Source organism: Schistocerca nitens, chromosome 8 (genome assembly GCF_023898315.1).
Source record: "Schistocerca nitens isolate TAMUIC-IGC-003100 chromosome 8, iqSchNite1.1, whole genome shotgun sequence".
In the NCBI taxonomy this organism is placed as follows: domain Eukaryota; kingdom Metazoa; phylum Arthropoda; class Insecta; order Orthoptera; family Acrididae; genus Schistocerca; species Schistocerca nitens.
The window spans coordinates 22191330-22213061 of NC_064621.1; the positions used below are offsets into that span (position 1 = coordinate 22191330).

Below are 21732 nucleotides of genomic sequence, written 5' to 3' on the forward strand. Positions count from 1 at the left end.
ATCCAGCAATGAATCTCTATCTAATCCCGAAGATGTGGTGAACTCTTTCAACAATTTCTTTAATAGCATAGTTGAAAAATTGGTCAAAAATAATCCTAACACCAACTACCAACCAGCAAACCAAAAATATCACACATGTGCAGAGTCAATTTTCATTACCAAAGTCATTGAAAATGGCGTTACAAAAGCCCTCAGAGAGTTAAAAAATTCATATTCACCTGGAATTGATGGTATCCCAGCAGCACTAACCAAAATTGTGTACACACAATTGCTGAACCATTAACTCACCTCAGTGACTGTTCTTTCCAGGCAGGTACTTTCCCTGAAGCTCTGAAACTTTCTAAAGTAATTCCTTTCTTCAAAAAAGGTGATAATACAATAATACAGATATGAATAACTACAGGCCTATCTCATTCTCATCCTGCTTTTCTAGAGTTATTGCAAAAATAATGTACAAAAAACTGATAGACTTCATTGAAGGGGGAAAAAAAAGATTTACTAAGTTTAGCTCAACATGGGTTCAGAAGCAACAAATCTATTGAAACTGCAGTATATGATTGCATAAATATGCTGTTAGATCTTTTGGATAAAAAATAACCGATAACAGGCATATTTCTGGATCTGTCAAAGGCTTTTGACACTGTTGACCACAAAATATTGCTGGAAAAAATTGAACACTATGGTATCAGAGGAATTGCAAACAATTGGATTGCTTCATTCCTAACCAATTGGATGCAGAAAGTCAGCATGAAATACACTAACAGACAAACCAACTCAATAACCAAAATCCTATCGAGTAATAAAACTGTAAAGCAAGGTGTACCACAGGGCTCAGTATTGGGACCTCTACTTTTCCTCCTGAATATTAATGACTTGAGCCTGAATGAAGATGCACACAAAACAATAATATTTGCTGATGACACAACTGTACTCCTCAAAGGGGAGAATACAGAGGCTGTGCAAAACACAACTGTACTGTGCTGTACCGTACTCCTCAAAGGGGAGGATACAGAGGCTGTGCAAAAAGCTGTGAACTTGGTAACTGAACAACTCCGCAACTGGGCTAAAATCAACAGATTATCTATCAACACCAAAAAGACAGCTTCCGCGAAATTTCAACAACACAAAATGCAAATTCCTCTCAACCACTTGTCACTGTAAATAACCAGCTAATAGATACTGACACAGTTTTCAAATTCTTGGGGCTGTGGGTTGAAGATAACCTGAAATGGAATACACATACAGGAAAGGTAAATGCCAGAATTAGTACTGGCTGTTATGCATTGAGTGTACTGAAATGATGTGCTAGCCTGAAAATGATTAACCAGCGTGTACTACACTTACATACAAGCCCACCTAAAATATGGTGTGATGTTCTGGCGAAATTCTCTAACTGCCCTGAGCACATTCAAAATCCAGAAGAGAGTAATTAGGATTATTACTGGGAGCAAACCCAGAAACTTCTCCAACTCATCTTCAGAAAGTTGGAAATTCTTACACGGCCTTGCCTTTACATTCTCGAGACTCAAAAAATTTTTCAGAAACCACGTAGTGCCAACTGACTCCAGAGTCATAAAAAATAATGAAATACATAAACACAACACCAGGAAAAACTCAAATCTGCATGCTTTACATACAAACATTCAACTGTGTAAAAAGGGAGCTTTCCACAAGGGCCTCCAACTGTTCAACAATCTTCCCACTAAAATTAATTCCATCAAGGACAACATTAAATTTAGCAGAGCCGTGAAGTCATATTTGTTGTCTTACTGTTTTTACTCTATAAATGAATACTTAGAACAGTAATCACGCTATTTATGTTAAATTGAAAACATTGAGCAACTGGAGTGAAGTAAACTTAACCAATCTTTGCAAAATAATACATTAGGATACTATATGCTAATATATGTTAACAATGTTAACTGATATTTTCTGACATCTGCAACACACTGTGTACCATCAGATCACATGGAATAAATAAATAAATACGCTGAACAGGGAACAGATGCTTAGGAATGGACAGAATACCACACACTTGAAGCTAGGACCGCAGCAGGTATAAAGAGAAAGAACAGTCCCCTTAATGTTTTAGTATCTCAGGGAACACTCACTGATGCCAAAGAACTATGATGCCAAATTATTGTGGCAAGAAAACATAACCATTCAGCAGCAGAGCTGTGAGAACATTATACAAAATGTATACCAGTTGATGTTCAAGTACATTATACACATTTGATGGTCTCATGACGACAACTAGGGTGTCAATTTGGAGAAATGGTTGCAAATGGAGTGTAAACACTTGGCAGACACTATCATCTTCCGCAGTACATTTCACTTATAGACTATTTGGATTCTTCTTCCCAGTACACACAACTTTGTCATTGGGAACTATTTTTATTCCGTGTCTGATTTACACCATCCATCTTGACTTAACATACTCTAATTTCTCCCATCATTCGCTACTTTCCCACTTCTCTTCCTCTATTATTTTCCCATTTATTTATTTTCCCTGTTTATCTTTCTCTATCTCTATTTCTTCCTACCCCTTCGCCTATCGTTGCGCCTTCTCTGCCATTTGATAACTGTATTTGCTCCTGCCATTTTGAGCCTCATCTGTGCTTTATTTTCTCTCCGTTGATCCCTAACTGTTGACACATTAACTGCCTTGGCTTCCGGAACTTTGTCCACAAAATTTTTCTACACTTACCTTTCAATTATTGTGCACGGTCTCCTTCGAAATACTCTCCTCCCAAATTGAGACACTACTCCCAATGCCTTTTCCACTTTCAGAAGCATCCTTGGTACACTTGCTGGATCGCGTGAAGCACCGTTTATGAATTTTCTTTTTATCTCATCTAATGCGTGAAATCTTCCTTTAAATAGGGTTTTCAAATTTGAAAATAAAAAAAGTCCACAGGGGCCACATCTGGAGAGTACAGAGGATGAGGCAGCGGAGTGATTTCGTTTCTTGTGCAATAGTCATGCGCCATCACGGATGAATGTGCAGGTGTGTTATCATCATGCAAGAGCCATGAATTGTCTTGCCACATTTCGGGTCGTTCCCTTCTCACATTTTCTCACAGACATAGCAGCACATCCCGATAGTACCATTGATTAAAGGTTGGCCCTGTGGCATGAATTCATGATAAACTAATCCATCAAAATGGCTTGGACATTTGCCCTGACCTGACCAGCTTTTATCAGTCTTGGCGAATCTTTGCTGACCCACTATGAAGACCGAACCTTGGTCTCAACATCATAACTGTAAACCCATGTCTCATCACCAGTTGTGATTCTCTTCAGGAACATCTCGTTCTCATTTGCGTGATCCAAAAGCTCTTCACAGATTGTGAGGTGAAGGTCTTGACTCGAGCCGCGAGACGAACTTGGCAGCAACATGATGCATTTCAAGATGCTGTGTCTGGATTTCATAACACGATCCAACTGAAATGTTACATTTTCTGCAATCTCTTGGGCAGTTAGTCTTCAATTGGCATGCACAATTTCATTAACGTTACTGACATGAGCGTTATCTATAGATGTCAAAGGGTGTCCTACACAACGGTCATCTTCAACTTCCATCCAGCCATTTTTAAACTGGGTGAACCATTCATAACACCAAGTATAGCTTAAGCACTCATCATCATAGGCTTCCTGCATTATTTAGTGTGCCTCTATATGGGTTTCCTTGAGTATCACGCAAAATTTAATGCAGACGCATTGCTCCTCTGACTCTGCCATCTCGAAATTCGCAGACTGTGTGACACAATATTCTACTCAATACAGCACTGAGCAATAACTAGCAGACATACAAAATGAAACTTCCGGCAATTATACATTAAACACAGGAACATGCTGGGATGTCAACCTCATTTCGCTCTTGTTTTCATCTGCACAATATGTGTGTAACGATATTTCTGGTATCCTTTGTTGTCCCATTGTTGCTTGGATTTCTGAACTACGTCATCAGTGGGATGTAAAACAATAATTTTCCTTCTTTTAATCTGTGGCAAAGATAAGTACTCAAATTCATGACTAGGCGAACAGACAAAGCATAGCCTGTTCTTTGTTTGCTCTTGTACTTATCCTCCTAATCCTGGGGGCTAAGTGACCTACCTCTCCTTTCTAATCTTCCCCAACTGTCTTTCTTTGCTCCCTGAGGAACAAACTAATAGTTCTGAAAGCTAATCAAGTTCTTTATTTTTCAATGTGTTTACTGCTAATATGATAGTTTCACCTACTGAAGTCATTCTCTCTCTGTTATTTTACAGTTTTCTCAACTGAGTTTTTCTTCCATACAATTACTAACAACCTATTTGATATCTTAAAAGGTGTTAGGATTTTAAAAACATTTCTTGTATATGCGAATCTTAAGCTAATGTTTGAATTGTATGCCATTCCCGCGAGGTGTAGTGGTCTCACTGCAATTAGTGAAAAAGGTATTCCGATAAGTGTTGACTGCTGTGACTAATCGAGTATGACAATATCTAAAGGAAATTTTCCTATATTCATTGAAATGCTGAGGACTGGTTTCAAATGGTTTACTTGTATGATGTTAGCACTAACATTCTGTACATTAATAGAAACAAAGAGTAAGCTATAAATTTATGCATACTGTTTATTTAACAACAACAATAATAATAATAATAATAATAATAATAATAATAACAATAATAATAATAATAACAACAAATTTGTCTAAAATTTCTGTATTTGTATTTGCATTCTGTAATAAAAACATTATAAAAATAAATTATCAGTATATAAACGAATTTCATTCAAATTGTTACCTGGCATCCATGCTGACACTTCATGTCATCAGTGCATTCATCAGAGTCTGTGCAGAAGGTTCCAGTAGAATCAAGTTTGAAGCCTCTCGGACAAATGCATTTGAAGCTGCCAAGTGTGTTGATACATGTTCCAGGTGGGGGACAGTTGCCTGTGTGTTCCTCACACTCATTGATATCTGCATGTGCAAACAATGCAAAATGTATTAAAGCTACACCTGGTAAAATCTAAATTTAGTTACAGTTACGTGCTCTGGCCTTTAGGAGAAAATGGGCAAAGAAGAAACCTGTATGGTAAATTTCAGAAACTGCTGAGAAGTCAATTCATTTTCCATCATAGATGATTTTTTATGAATAAACAATTCCACTTGTCAACATATGATACAATTCATATACCAGGTGAATGTAAAAAAATGAAAAGTGGCACTGAGGAAGCCAATGCAATAACAATTATAGTCCTCTGCTATGAGTCAAAATGTTTTTTTCTTGCAGCCATCCTAATTATAGTCCACATCATGTAGGAAGGCACTTCCATGCAGAGAGCCAAAGTGATAGGAAAGCATGGACGGGAAGGGGCAGAGAGTGGGCAAACAACATCTGGGTTGCTGGACTGTGTTGCTGTGGAGGACAGCTTCATTTGCCAACATTACATCATTTAATACATTCAGATCTAAGAGAATAATAATAAATTTTAAAACCAATATTGATCAGTTGCTACATGAGAGACTTGCTGACAACATTGCATTCATTGCTCCACAGCTTCTGTGTCACATCAGAAGGTGAAAGCAGCTGCTGCAGTTTTGTAAAAATATCAAGTACTGTTTTTCTTAAAAAGGTGAGTGTCTAATGACAAGATCATCGAAACTGGTTACAATATTTTCCATTTTAGTGCAGATTGGACTGAATTATATGTATAAATGTAGTACACAACAAAAATAACATCAAACACAAACGGAAATCATTATATTTCCTTGACAACTGCTTCTACTCCACAGAATTTTTAAAAAAAATGTGTAATTTTATAATGCATGTGTGTGGATGAGTGATTGTAGTTCAATGTAAATCACTGTGAATAAAGAAGGATTACTGGTAGCAAAGACTCATACAAAAGAGTATTATGTAAATCATCAGTATGTTGTCATATTTTTTGCTGTTAACAAGCATCATAGTGCAAACTAGCTCGTCCAATATTACAATGAGACACTGTATTTATGATCCATGGGACAAGTAAACAACAAACCATTTTATTTGAATAACTCGAAAAAATGCTGTCAGATAATGCTGAAAACTACTGAGATCTCGACAGATAACAAGGTTTTGTAATGTCAGATATTTTCTATCTATATACATTTCAAACATGAAATGCCTTACAACATCGTTGTCAAAGCCATATTTGTGTTATAGGTCTCATGCAACATGAAACTAATTTTTCCTGATGTTTATACAGTTGACACATTCATTTACTATTCTGTGTATACTTCTCTTGCTGACTCACGCTTCTACAGTTTGTTCTTGTGTCTTCAGAATGTCAACAACAGGAATCCCGTTTTCAGTTGCACATTTGAAACAACAAAGTGGTAAAAAAACCTCATTGCCTTCTTGCGAAGCACTTCACATTTAGAGATAAACATTCAAAGCTACACTGCTACAAGAAAATAACATCGACATCTGAATAAATAATTTCATCGCTCTGTGAATGAAACTGCATTGTCACAAAGTACAGCAACAGTATAGCATGCAGGGGAGTGATTCTCGCCACTTAGTTGTAGTTGGGCTGCCTTTCTACATGATGCAGACAATAGTGAATTACTAAAAAATTATGGCTGAAGAGGGCAAATGTAGGATAGCTCCATAGAGTGAGCAAAATACTTGAGTGTTTTCTGTAGTAATTTTTCACGCTAAGAAGTTCTTGATGTGGTGGCTAACAGGAGTATCTGCATCAATAGAAGACAGAAGACAATGAATAACTTTGGACCAATATTCAATTGTTTCTGGTCACTAGCACACTGACATTATTGAAGCCACATCATTCCCATGTTAACTTTGCCCAGTGATTATGACCTTATATAAAGATCATCCCTTCCCAGCATTTGTAACTAATGATATAATGTTATTTATGAATATGTAGATGCACTGAAAAAAGTGTCTTCTGCCCACTAAGGTCAATTAGCTCAGATGACTTCTGTATGCTATCAGTACCAACCAAAGCTACTTGATTTCAAATGATACAGCTACTTCCACCAGCCAATGAACTGAGAGTCTTCTTAGAATGAATGATTAATAGGTGATAAAAATGTCTGACAATATAAAATGCTGAAGGGGCTCAAAATTCTCAGAGAAGTAGGTGTATGTTACAAGGAAAGATGGGTAATGTATAATATGTATAATAACCAAGAAAGAACATTAAAATTGTGACCAAGAACAAGTGCTTGGATTCTGTAGGGTGTAAGACAGGGATGCAGTCCAATCTTCTATCTGTACATTGGGGAAGCAATCATGGAACTAAAAATAGGATTAAAATTGAGGGTGAAAGAACATCAATGATAAAATTCACTCATGACGATGGTATCCTGTGTGTGTGAGGAAGAATTACAGGACATACTGAATGGAAAGAAGTCTTCTGAGCACAGAATATGGAAAGTAATGAGAAGCAGCAGAAATGAGATTAGTGATAAACTTAACAACAATATTGGGGACCAAGAACTTGAGGAATTCTGCTACCTTGGAAGCAAAATAGCACAGGGCATATTAGCACAGGAAAAGAAGACATTTCTGGCTAAAACGAAATATAGTAGTATCAAACATCAGCCTTAATTTGAGAAAAAAATGAGAATGTACATCCAGAGCATGGCATAATACAGAAGTGAATCATGAACTGTGGGCAGATTGCAAAAGAAAAAAAATTGAAATGCTTGAGATGTGGTGCTACAGAAGTATGATGAAAATTACATGGACATATGTGATTAGAAATCAGGACAGATGAGGAAAAAAAAAAAAAAAAAAAAAACATGGAAAAATCTGACAAGAAGAAGGGACAGGACGATAAGACACATGTTAATACATCAGGAAATAACTTCCATGGTACTAGAGAGAACTGTAGAGGATAAAAACTCTAAGGGGAGACAAAGATTAGAATACATCCCACAAATAATAATTGAGGATGGTGGGTATAAGTACTAATCTGAGATGAAGCAGTTGGCACAGGACAGGAAGCCATGGTTGGCCTCATCAAACCAGTCACAGGACTGATGGAAAAACAGAGAGAGAGAGAGAACTTGTCCACCAAAGCTATAAAGAGACAAATTATTTGAGAAGAATAACACACCAAAGGTTACCATTATGTAATGTTGTTGTCTATGTCTGATGTCTTAAGAATTTATGTAGAAAAGGGAAGCCAAGTGGCAGCATGTTGATAAACATGCACACTAAATCTAAAAACTTTGCTCACTTGCAGATCCAGGATTCCCTCATTTGGCAAAAGGGAAAGGAAAGGTTGAAGAAACAAGACAATATATAGTTAGAGCAGGAAAACCATACCTGATTTTCTTGTCAGAAACATACATCAATCATTGTAGTTTAGATATGTGTAATTGCTTCATAATGGGAATGGACATTCACTTGTAGTTTCTCACAAAATTGTAGAGGAATAAAAAACACAGATATGTATGTAATCCATCCATAAATGTAAACTGCTAGGGTTATTATTTACAATGACATAGGAAAATTATGAGTGGAATACAAACAAGCGTGTGAGAATTAATAACCACTGATCATATGAAGGAAGTGCTGAGTAGTAGAAAGACACGTTAACAATAAGTTGAACATTAAAGCTTCCCATACTTCAGAGCATACACATACAACAACACCAAGACACCTGCCTACATTCAACAAACAGTGAGATTTGACAGGGAATCAGGAGATGATATTTCTCTTTCTCCCTCCCTCCGTGTGTTTGTGTGAGTGATGAAAGCAAGAATTCCTAGTATGGTAGAGGAAGATGACGCCATACTGGGATGCGTCATAATCAGTCTGACAGATGTGGAAGTTGAAATTTAGGATTTCTTTACTGGTAATTAATGGCCTTCCCATCAGATGACTGAAGTTAAGCACCATTGAGCTGGGCTAGCACTTGGATGGGTGACCATCCGGTCTGCTGAGCACTTTTGGCAAGCGGAGTGCACTCAGCCCTTGTGAGGCAAACTGAGGAGCTTGAGAACTTTTAACACTGCAGCGCATCAGCAATCATGAATAATTTAATGATTATAAAGAATCTGCCTCGATTGAAAATAGAAACCGGATGTTGACATAGGTTTCAGCGCGGATAACCACGCCTTCTTCAGAACACATTAAAACTACAAACTGCCTAAAGAGGCATGGTCCAACATTAATACAGAGTGCCCAAAAGGGCAAAAGATTTGCATAAAATGTAAAATAAACAGTACGTGTGTACCATGTAAATAGCTGCACTTAGCTCAAATGTCAGAAGCGTGCTTCCTTACTCCAGCCAATGTTCGGGGGCCGCGGGCTCTCAGGTAAACTGAGGTGGCGCCGGCAGCTAGGCTGTGAGAATGTCAGAAAAGAATGTCCATGCACAAATTGAGAAATCTGTCTTCTTCCATGTGATTGGCATAAAATGTGTTACAAAAGTGATCTGATGACCAGGTCAAAGGCACAGGAAGTTAATGTGTGTGTATGTATAAGGTCCTAGCTCAAGGACAATTTTATAGAACTATAGAACGTGGATAGGCGGAGACTATATATGAGGAATGGTAAATTCCACGGATGGTCAAAACGGATGCACGCAGGACAGACAATACCGTCAGCTAGAAGCAGGCTAAAAATATGAGGGATGAATAACCCATTTTTCAATTACTTGGGGTCAGCGACAGTATTTGATGACTACACTTGGATAAGTGTGAAAAGTTACTATATTAAATCCTAAGTGCTATTGACCAGAAAAGGGTCAAAGTAGTACAACAGGCTTAATGTAATTGAGTGAAAGGACGTACAACATCGCCTTCATCGCCCTTAATATCTAATGACTGACAGAGGTCATTTTGAATAGTGCTATCGGATATGTACCAAAATAGTGTGAAAAGAACCTAAATCTAAACTAGTTTCTTAAAATCAGGTACTTGAGGTACTGAACCACGTAGCTTAATCAAGTGAGGTCTGTGAACACATATACCGTATTTACTTGAATCTAAGCCGCACTTTTTTTCTGGTTTTTGTAATCCAAAAAACAGCCTGCGGTTTAGAATCGAGTACAAAGCGAGCGGAAGTTCTGAAAAATGTCGATAGGTGCCGCCACAACTAACTTCTGCCGTCGAATACATGTAGCACTACACAGGCATGCTTTGTAGGCACAAAGTAAATACTGGCGCCAAAACCTCTGCGTCAGTAAATAAATTAAAAAAAAAAAAAAAAGGGTGGAAGACGAGCTTTTTTTCTCCGCCCCGAGTTTCGACCACTGCATTTTCATACATTAATCAACGAAGTAAATACAAATTCCGTATTGCACATCTTCGAATGTAGCAGAATTTCAATGTACTACGAAAATCCGACTGGCAAGACTGCTTGAGATGTTTGTCAATATGGTCAACTCTACGTTCTGAATTTTTTCCTACCTGTGAGAAGAGATGGTTGCTAATAGGAACCTGATGAAATGTGAATCACATGAATTATTCTTTTCACCATAAGAATAATACGAATATAAACATTTTGCCATGTATTCTTTCGTGTTTGTTGCTATCTCATTTAAATCCTGTCTGCCTAATAAACTACAAACTGGAGTGAGACAACAGCAAATGCGGAAGAATATACGTATCGTGTCATGTTTATATTCCTATTATTCTTATGCCTAATGGTGATACAGTCAGAAATGAAGCACGGCAACTGACTAGATTTTTAAATCTAAGATGACTCTAATTTCTGTGCAGAATTTGATGTACTAAAGAAGCGGCCGCAAAGATTTTCAAACGGAGAAAAATTTTCGCCTAACTCTTGTTCAGAACATGTTCTATCATACGCAGTCTATTATTTGGTTCTTGTTGATCATTATCAAAGAAAGCAGCAGTGTAAGTAACAACAAATAGCAGTCCCTTGCCATTGTTTCACTAATGAGACGATTTTTTTCTTTCTCTCCTTTTTTTTAAAAAAAAAAACAGCAGTAGCGCACACAAAAGAAAGCCATGCCGCGAGCGGCGACAGGCCGTAAACACTCACTATCAGAATGTGACGAACAATGCATGACACAGTACAGTAATGCATTTTCAGCTTAGCGTGACATAAACACCTACAACAAAGAAAACGGCACTTATCAGATCAAAGCAAAATAAGCAATCGATTCAAACGAGACGAAGCACGTGAAAAAGGAAGGGTACCCGTATAAATACGGACGGAGTGCCTGACGCATAGCAATGGCTACCAGGTAAAGCTTAACTGCTAAGCTTACGACTCGAACCAAACTACTGTAGCTGTATCGTCATTCATTTGACCTAAATCGTGTCTCATATTACAATGGACCAACTTTGTTTCGATTTGGAGGTGCGGCCTAAAACTTTTCGCTCCCCTTGAATTTCGAGTCTCTAATTTCAAGTGCGGCTTAGATTCGGGAAATTTTTTTTTCCTTTATTTCGAGTCTCATTTCTCAGGTGCGGCTTAGATTCGAGTAAATACGGTAGCATGGAACAGACAAACTACCTTTATGTTCTAATAGCTTTTGACGTAAAAGGTCAAATAATGTAACGGGCTTGTAAGAAGCTCCAATATTTGTAATATGGTCCAAATAGCCATTTCCACTTAGTTACAATTATCCAAGTTGAATATGGTTATGCAAGGATGTTTTTAGTCATATTCATTCCAAGTCCAAGCTCTGGCCTAAAATTAGGAAATAAATCCTTAACCTTTTTTAAAAACGTTGAAGTGATGTCGTACGTCTCTTCACGCATATACACATAACTTTGCATACCATTTTGGTAGCACCTGATAACACTAATCACCTTGACCTCTGTCGGTCAATAGATAATAAGGGCGATGAAAGCATCATTGTACATCCTTTCACAGATGTATATTAAGCCCGTTCTTTTCTGACATTCTCACAGCCTAGCTGCTGGCGCCACCTCAGATTACCTGAGAGGCCACGGCCCACCGAACGTTGATGCTTCTGACTTTGAGCTAAGTACACCAATTACATGGTACACACGTATCGTTTATTTTACATTTTATGCGAATCTTTTGCTCTTTTGGGCGTCCTGTATTAATGTTGGACCATAACTCTTTAGGCAGTTTGTAATTTTAATGTGTCCCAAGGAAGGCATGGTTATCGGCGCCAAAACCTATGTCAACATCTGGTTTCTATTTTCAATCGAGTCGGATTCTTTATAATCATTAAACTGAGGAGCTACTTGATTGAGAAGTAGCTGCTCCGTCTCGGAAACCGACCTACGACTGGGAGAGTGGTGTGCAGACCACATGCCCCTCCACATCCGCATCCAGTGACACCTATGGGCTGAGGATGACACGGCGGCCAGTCAGAACCTTTGGGCCTTCATGGCCTGTGCGGGAGGAGTTTAGTTTTTTCTTTCTTTCTTTCTTTCTTTTTTTAAACTGGTAATTACAACACTTTAGCTTGACACAAAATTTATCAGATAGCTATTTTTGTTCTGTTCAAGAAAGTCTCAGTATGCAGAATTAATAATTTCTCATCAAATGTAAACTGATAATTGGACTTGTACTGTAAGAACATGTACATATTTTGTTTTGTTTTTGTTTATATTCGTACTGTACATTATGGTGTACATTTTTTGACCTTTTTAATTTAACTTGAACAATTTGTACTGCATGATACTGCTGCAGCAATGATACGAAAGAGACAGTTTATGCTTTTCTGTGGAGCACTTTAAAGAAGAAAACAGGGTTGAAAAATATAATCCTTAATTTTCCACTCAAGAGAAAAGAACAGTATGTGAATCACATTTGAGATACAAAAAACCAGTCAGAAAATATTGGTTTCTGAAAACCAATCATAAACAATGGTTCTAGTTGCTACCAGTCTTACTGTGACACGCGAGGAGGCTGTGAATGACAAAACATGCAATTAAATATGCCAATGCAGATGCCCTTGGTGGAATATAATATTTGAGTTGCTAAAATACACATAAATAATAGTGAGAAATTAGCTATATTTACAGTTCTGAAAAGGATTTCCTCAGAAGCTAGCAATATTCTCAGTCTCATTTACATGCCTAACAAAGATTCAGCACAGTCTTGAAAATGAATTTTCACTCTACAGTGGAGTGTGCACTGATTTGCAACTTCTCAGAAGATTAAAACTCTTTATGACACTGGACTTGAGCCTGGGAGCTTTGCCTGTCACGGGTAAGTGCTTCACCGACTGAGGTGCCTGAGCACAGCTCACAACCCACTCTCACAGCTCTACTTCTGCCAGTAACTTCTCAGAAGATCTCCAGTATACCTTGCCAGACTAGCAATCCTGGAGGAAGGAGTTTGAAAGGTAGCTGAGGAAACAGTGGTTGAAGTAGAGTTGTGAAGGCGGTTCACAAGTCATCTTAGGTGGCTCAGTCAGCAGAGCACTTACCCAGAAAAAGCAAATGTTTCAGGTTTGAGTCATTGTCCAATACATAGTTTTAATCTGCTAATAAGTTTCATTCTCATGGTGGAACCTTATGGACCGCCCTTCAGTTTTCTTCATACTTATAGGATTTGAAGATCAGTTCAAAGAGATCAGTTTCCTGGAGCAGAGTGACACCATACTCAAAAAACTTGGCTTTGAAGATGGGAAGATCTTTTTAGCAGTGTTAAGTATAAAATACTTTGAACTTATTAACATAGTCATCAGTTGCAGTCTTGTAATCTTGTAGTAGTCTTGTAATGGTGAAGTTTTCAGTTCAAATCTTGATAGTAGCAACTTCTTTTTTTACTTTTATTTTAATTCTATCTTTGTTATCAAATGTAAATGCTAACTAACAAATATTGAAGCATAGATTTAAAAAATAACATCTTTTTATTTTTAATTACTGCTCTTTTGAAAATACATGTGATTAGTAGTTAAAAGTAAAAAGATTTCAAAGATGAGTGTCACCAAGGCCACTGCAGCATGTATTTGGAAGTCTGTGTCAATATTTGTACTTTCTAGCAGAAGAAGTGCCAGAGAGCTTGAAAACTAGTGAACACTGTTATCTGTTACATGTATCAATGTGCCACTCATCAGTCTATTATAGGTGAGTGGTTGCCTTTCTGTTATTTTGCATAAGATGTTAAAAAATTATGATTCAATGTTTGTTAATCAACATTTCCATTTGTTTAATAAATCTGGAATTTAAACAAAACAGTGAGAAAAAAAAGTTTCTGCAAGAAAGATTATAGCCAGTGACTGCTGCTTTAGGTAACTGCTATGAGCATAAACTCCTACAAGAATGAAGAAAATACAAGAGGGCCAGATTGTAAGGTGCCCGTGTCAGTTTTGTTGATGTGCGTACCGATGACTCAGTGCTTCAACTATTTGGTGAGTCATTACTGTTACTCCTCAAGTTAATAAAACTTGAGGTTAAGATGTAATTAATAAACAGATAGTTTTCTAGATCTACATCCACATCATACCACGGAAGCTACCTAACAATGTGTGACAGAGGGTACTTCTTGTACTACTAAATGAACCCCCTTCCCTGTTCCACTCACGAATGCCGCCTGGGAAGAATGACTGTCGGTAAGCCCCTATATAAGCTCTAATTTCTCCAATTTTCTCGTCATAGTCACTTTGCAAGATGTACATGAGCTGAAGCAGTATGTTGTCTGACTCTTCCTGGAAAGCACTCTCTCAAAGTATCAATGGTAAACAATTCCAAGATGCACGATGCTCTTCTTGTAACACCTGCCACTGGAGTTTGTTGAGCATCTCTGTAACACTCTCATGCTGACTAAATGGTCCTGTGACAAAATGTGACTCTTTGTTTGATCTTCTCTATCTCTTCTATCAGTCCTAATTGGTAAGGATCCCATATTATTAACAGTACTCAAGAATCAGTCAAACATTGGAAGCCACTTCTTTTGTGGGTGAGTTATATTTCTTTAAGATTCTTTGTATGAATCTCAATCTGGCATCTGCTTTTCCTATTATTTATTTTATGTAGTCATTCCACTTAAGGTCACTCTGGATAGTTATTCCTAGATATTTTATGGTAGACACTGTTTCTGGCAATTTGTCATCAATAGCATAGTTGTACGGTACTGGATTTTCTTTTCTTTCCATGCGCAATATATTACATTTACTTATGGTCAGAGTCAGCTGCCAGATCCTGCACATTTGCCTATCCTTGGCAAGTCATTCTGCAACTCGATACTGTCTTCTGGCATTGCTACTTTCTTATAGACAACTGAATCATCTGCAAACAGTCTGAAAAGAGCTGCTGATGCTTTTTACTAGACCGTTTACATTCACTGTAAACAGTAATGGTCCTAACACACTCCTTGGGGTACTCTGGAAATTACCTTTACACCTGTTGATTTTGTTCCATTGAGAGCAATGCGTTGAGTTCTATCTGCAAGAAAGTCCTGAATCCAGTCACAAATTTGGTCTGATACTCGATAACGTTGTATTTTTTTCACTAAATGGCAGTGCAGGACGGTGTCAGATGCCTTCCTGAAGTCAGCAAACACAGCATCAACCTGGACGCTGTTGTCTACAGCACTGTGGACCTCATGGAGGAGCAGAGCGATCCGAGTTTTGCAAGATCTCTGTTTGTGGAGGCCACTTTGATTTTTATAGAGGATATTTTAATTCTCCAAGACGTCATAAATCTTTAGCATAAAATATTTCCATAATTTTACAACAGACTGATGCCAATGATATGGGCCTATAGTTATGTGCATTGTCCTACAACCCTTCTTGAAAACAGGAATGATCTGCACTTTTTTCCAGTCACTAGGTACCCTCTGTTGCTCCAATGATCTACAATAAACTGTTGCTATAGTTCAATTCTTTTATCTTGGCGGCTCGCGCATGCCCGCCTAGACGCGGGAGATTGCTGCGTTGCCAGTTGCACACGACGCACGCGCCAAGAGAAGCAGCGCCATAGTACAGCATAGTTCGCAAGCTTACGTTTAGGGGGGAACGCGCAGTTCATGAAGTAAAGCCACCACGGCCGCATTAACCCTTTCGCTGCTACAAAGACGTGCTCCCTGCATTCCGCGCTGTGGGCGATTTTGTCACTGCACTGCTCGCCTGTGCAGACACATTGTGTTCCGACTGCTTTGACACTCTTTTATCATTCGATTCCACAAAAACTATTTGGCTCAAAAATTAGATTTTTACCTATCTTCTTGACTGATACCTTCCCCCCATAAATGACTTGATTTTGTTTCGATGTTCAACGCAGTTATTATGCAGCATTAAATATAGTAAACCATTGCACGAAATTTTGAAGAGTTTGCAGAGGTAAAGTCCATAGAGTATACTTTCCGGATGGTCGATTTTAGTTGCCACAATGTTGAGAATGAAATGTGGACCAGATACCTATATATTTCATTTAATTTAAGTACCACATAAGTGTCGTATGTAATATTCAGAAATATTCCACCTTTCGCGACTGTAACAAAAGTTTTACTTACACTGGACACGTTTGGCTTTATTTTAAAGCACTTCAATCAATCAAAAGGAAGTAGACAAAATACATTAAACAAAACTGTGGACTTATAAAAACATTAGGACTTGAATATACCGTCTGTCAGTGAAGTGCTCAGAGCTATGTCAAATATAATTTTGTGTGTGGCACACACAAACAGCATTTATTTGCTAAAACACTGATGAGCCAACACAAACATTGAATATTGTGCTACCGCAGCACAAAACTACGAAAGGTGACTTGGCAATGGAGGACACAAAATACAGTCCTCTTATCATGCTTCAAAAGAGAGAAACGCATCTGGTCTAAATAAGTCGCTTATTACAGTTGCAGAAGAGGGATATATTTCAACACCATTGGTAAAACTGCGACTGTGGAACAAAAACAAGAAATAGAACATGAATACCATTGTGTATGTGCCATACCTTTTCACCTTTCACTTTAAAATAAAGCCAAACGCGCCCTGTGTAAATAAAACTTTTATTACAGTCACGAAAGACGGAATATTTCTCAATATTACATACGACACCTATGTGGTACTTAAATTAAATGAGATATTGTTATACCGTAAATATTATATGAAATTTAGGTATCTTGTCCACATTTCATTCTCAACATTGTGGCAACTAAAATCGACCATACGGAAAGTATACGCTATGGACTTTTACCTCTGCAAACTCTTCAAAATTTCGTGCAATGGTTTACTACATTTAATGCTACACATCAAAACAAAATTAAGTCATTTATGGGGGGAAGGTATCAGTCAAGAAGACGTGTAAAAATCAAATTTTTTGGCCAAATAGTTTTTGTGAAATCGAATGATAAGTGTGTCAAAGCAGTGGGAACACCATGTGTCTGCACAGGTGAGAAGTGCAGTGATGACAAAATCGCGCACAGCGCGGAATGCGGGGAGCACGTGTCTCCAGCAGCGAAAAAGTTAATGAAGAGGCAAAGCACTAGAAATTTCATTCAAACGAATAAAAATCACGAAGTAAGGCACACCAATATTGTTTTTAAATAAAGAAAAAATATTAAGCACAGCACAAGGTTTGAACTTGTAACCTATCACTAGGCAGCCCAACACCTTAACCGTTCCGCTACATCGGCTCATCGAACAGTGTCACTCCATAAGGACTCTAACACCTCACGCAACTACTTATAAACACTGTTGGTATGACTATGAATTACTCACGCTTCGTCGAAGTACAATAGGAAATAAACAATTACCGCTGTTCTTTATTGCAAAAAAGCAGTTCGTGAGATTCAAACAAACACCTTTCCTTGCTATCGCCTGAATTAGGAGTCTTATTGCTTGTTTGGTTTAATTAATTAATAGAATATGAAGCAATTGGTATAAAGAATGCTTTTTCCAAACTTTCTATAAAAGAAAGTCTGCTATCAAGACATTGCTTTTGTTCTATTACTGTATTTATGACTGAACGTTTCTAAATCTGAAGAGACTCGTCCGTGCTCTGCACTGCAGTCGAGATCTGGCAACGTCGTTCTCTGTTCATTGGCTGACTGTGTTTTCTGACGTCGGTTGCGCAGAACGAACCTAAACTCGGCCGCCAAGATATATGACGCGCACTTTAGAAGAAGAGCAAGTTCTTTAACATAATCTTCGTAGATTCTTATAGGTATCTGGTCCTGATGCTTTTCCGCTACTAAGTGATGGTAGATGCTTTTCTATTCTACAATCAGTTATTCAATATTTACCATTTCGGCATTCGTATGATGATTGAAAGGAAGGACCATATAACAATATTATGCAGTGAAACAATTTTGAAAAAGCGAATTTAGTACTTTGGTCTTCTCTCTGTTATCTTCCATTTCAGTGCCAGTGTGGTCACTGAGTGAATAAACAGAGGAGTTTGAACCACTTACTGATTTTATGTAAGACCAAAACCTCTTAGTGTTTTCATTCAGATTGGTTGACAAAACTTTACTTTCTACACTTATTTTCACTTCATTCATCTTTCATTTGTCAGCTACGCTTGGTCTTCTCTTGAAACTGCGATAAAGCTACTGGGGACTGGCACCACTGCCACATCAAATAAATATAGACCTTTTTGATGAGTTATTTCAGAATGATGCGTTATGACACACTGAATTAGATACAAGGATGAACTAAAATTGTATGCATATAAATAACAAAAGCTTTTTAATAAGCCACAGAAGTTATTATCTTACTCACTATGTGGAACTTGCATTACCTACCAGTGCACTGATCACCAACTTGGTTGTAACCCTTGGGGCAAGCGCATTTATAGCTGCCTGGAATATTCACACACTCATGACTGCAGGTATGTTTGCCTGTTGCACACTCATCAACATCACGACAGCTGACACGATCAGGGTTCAGGACATATCCCGCTGGGCACGAGCACACAAAGCTGCCATCCGTGTTCTGACAAGTGAATTTGCATGGAGATGGTGTCTGCTCACATTCATTGACGTCTGAAAGAGAAACAGTAACCAACATTTAGGATTAAATGGTTTTTATGAACAAAAAATATAACATTTTATTACAAAAATGGAACAATTATATTGAAATTTCATTAAAAAAAAAAAAAAAAAAAAAAAAAAAAAACTATATGTGACTCCACATGATACAGAATGCCTCTCTTGTAGTGTCTGCCACTCACGTTCTAAAGCACTACACCAGAAATAGTGCCTTATTGGATTTGCCTTCCTTAAGAATTGCTATAGTCCATAATAACTATAAAAATTTGAGTATAAGATTTTTCCATAAGCTACCCTACTCAGCTCGTACAGTACTGCTAAATAAATGTAAGAACATTTGGCTAAAATACAGCGATTTCTATTCAATTGAAGAATTCCTAGAAATTACTCATTATAATGTATGTTTTTCCTGAGTGATAAAGATAATATTTTACTTCTTAAATGAACTGGTTATTTTCTGTACATGTAATTGATTATTGTATTAAACTTTTATGAAGTATGAAGAACAGTGAAAGGCAAATAAAAATATTATATTCTGTTACATTCTATCTTATTCATGCTCTAGAGCTTATTAAATGATGTCATAGCAAAACTTGCTGCTCTTTGTCTTCTATACCTCTTCTATTAATACAACCTAGTAAGGTAATGATGATCAATACTCAAGAATCAATCCTATAAATGTTTTCTAAGCCACTTCATTCATTGATGAATTATATTTCCTTAAGAGTCTTCCAATTAATCTCATCCTGGCATCTGCTTTTCCTACAATTAGTTTTATGTGATCATTCCATTTTGCATCACTTGGATGATTACTCCTTGGTTTCTTACAGCTGTTACTATTTCTAATGGTTTATTGCCAAAAGATTAATATAACAGAAGTGGATCTCTTTGCCCACTTATGCACAACATGTTATATTTATTTATGTTCAGAGGCAACTACCTTCACCATGTTTGATCTTCCTGCATTTTGCTAAAATTTTCTGGCGTAGCATCCATCTTACAGACAGCAACATTGTCTATGAACACCTTTATGGAGCTTCCAGTGTTATCCACTAGATCATTTACATATATTGCAAACAGTAACATGTGGTCTCGCGGTAGCATTCTCGCTTCCCGAGCACGGGGTCCCGGGTTCGATTCCCAGCGGGGTCAGGGATTTTTCCTGCCTCGAGATGACTGGGTGTTGTTGTGTCGTCTTCATCATCATCATTCATCACCATTACGGCTGGAGGAAGGCAATGGCACACCACCTCCACTAGGACCTTGCCTAGTATGGCGGTGCGGGTCTCCCGCATCATTCCCCTATGCTCCGTCATGGAGTATGGGACTTCATCATCATCAACAACCAAGTAACAGTCCCTTGGAATACTTCCAAAATTAACTTTACATCGGTCAATTTTGTCCTGTCAAAATATGTAGAATTCTATCTGCAAGGGAAATCCAGAATCTAGTCACAAATCTCATACAGTGGTCAGTAAACTCATATTTTGCTCCCTTAACAATACTGAAGAACTGTATCGAATGCCTTCTGGAATTTCTAATGATTTATTAAGCTCTGTCTTAAAATCTGTTAAAAATCCAGTATGCTCTCTAGTAATATCATTGTTAAAGCTGCACCAAACTTTCTTTGAAATGAAATTTAGCTTTTTGTTTGCTAACTGTATATGAGTGATACAACTGCCTGTTAAGCAAGCCCTTCTTGTTATGTAATTGCTTAATCTTTAAGAATAGCTACATTTTAGTAAAGTCACATCCATGGTGGAAAATAAATAAAGCAAAGCATAAAGGTAACAACACACCAAACAGTTGAAGCACTGAGTTGTTGATAGACAACTTAATCATATTCTTCACCCGACCACCCCCAGGAACCAGCTGCAAATGGGCAACCCCTCAACATCAAATGTCAATCTGGACTGGAATAACTTAACCATATCCTTCACTTTGGTCTTCCACTACAGCCTTCACTGCCTCTCAAGTGGTCCCAACCCATTACCACCAGGATCTCTACTTATCACTGTTGATGCAAGCTCCCTATACACCCACATCCTCCACACCCATGATCTTGTTGCAAGCAAAACAACACTATCTTACAATGTCCTACCAACTTCATAGTCACCATCTCATTCTTTACACACCTGACAAAATACACCATATCAATGATACAATCAATTTCTGAAAATATAATATACAAGGGCTATCCAGAAATTAATAGATGTTCTGGTCTGTCGCAGCAGTGGATGAGTCTACAGCCACTTTCTTCATGCCATAATGTTCCTACACTCAGTATGCATCCAGCAGAGGTACTGTGTCGTCTGTGTCCCTGCTACTTTGCTTTCTGTGGCATGTTAAAATGTGCTCTGCAACAGAAAATCCCACTACTTTTGAGGTGCATCTGTGATTAGGTTTTTGTTGGCAAAAAAACTGCAAACCATTTGAAATTGATCATGAGCTTTGCCAATATATACAGAAAAGGAATAATGAGTGAAAGCCAAGTGAGGCAATGGTGAATTGATTTTAAAAATGGCTGTACCAATTTTCACAATGAGGACCGCAGTGACTGACAAACTGGTAAGAGTATACCTTTAAAACATATACAATAACATTCGGTTTTTCATACTGTTAACTTTTTATTTCAAAGTGTGTGTTACTTTCTGGGTAGCCCTCATAATTAGATCAATAAGAAAAATCTACACTCCACGCATATAGAGGTTAAAGAAATGTGCAAGATTTCATGGCCAGTGAGTGGCTTCTTTCTTCTGACAAAAGGATTGAAGCAGATGTAAGAGGAATGGAGGAAAAGGACTGGGGAGGAATCGGAAATGGGGATAGTTCAGAAAAGT

The 21732-nt window shown here is 37.7% G+C and overlaps 1 protein-coding gene across 1 annotated transcript in view; it reads right to left on the minus strand.

Annotated features, from left to right (window-relative positions):
• The window catches only part of LOC126198519 (fibrillin-2-like), a 732236-nt gene that overhangs the window by 62569 nt on the left and 647935 nt on the right, over positions 1-21732 (minus strand). The window contains exons 48-49 of the mRNA XM_049934905.1: positions 18647-18886; positions 4791-4966 (exon numbers count right to left, since the gene is read on the minus strand). Coding sequence (XP_049790862.1) covers positions 4791-4966; positions 18647-18886 — 416 coding nt within the window. The remainder of the gene's footprint in view (positions 1-4790; positions 4967-18646; positions 18887-21732) is intronic.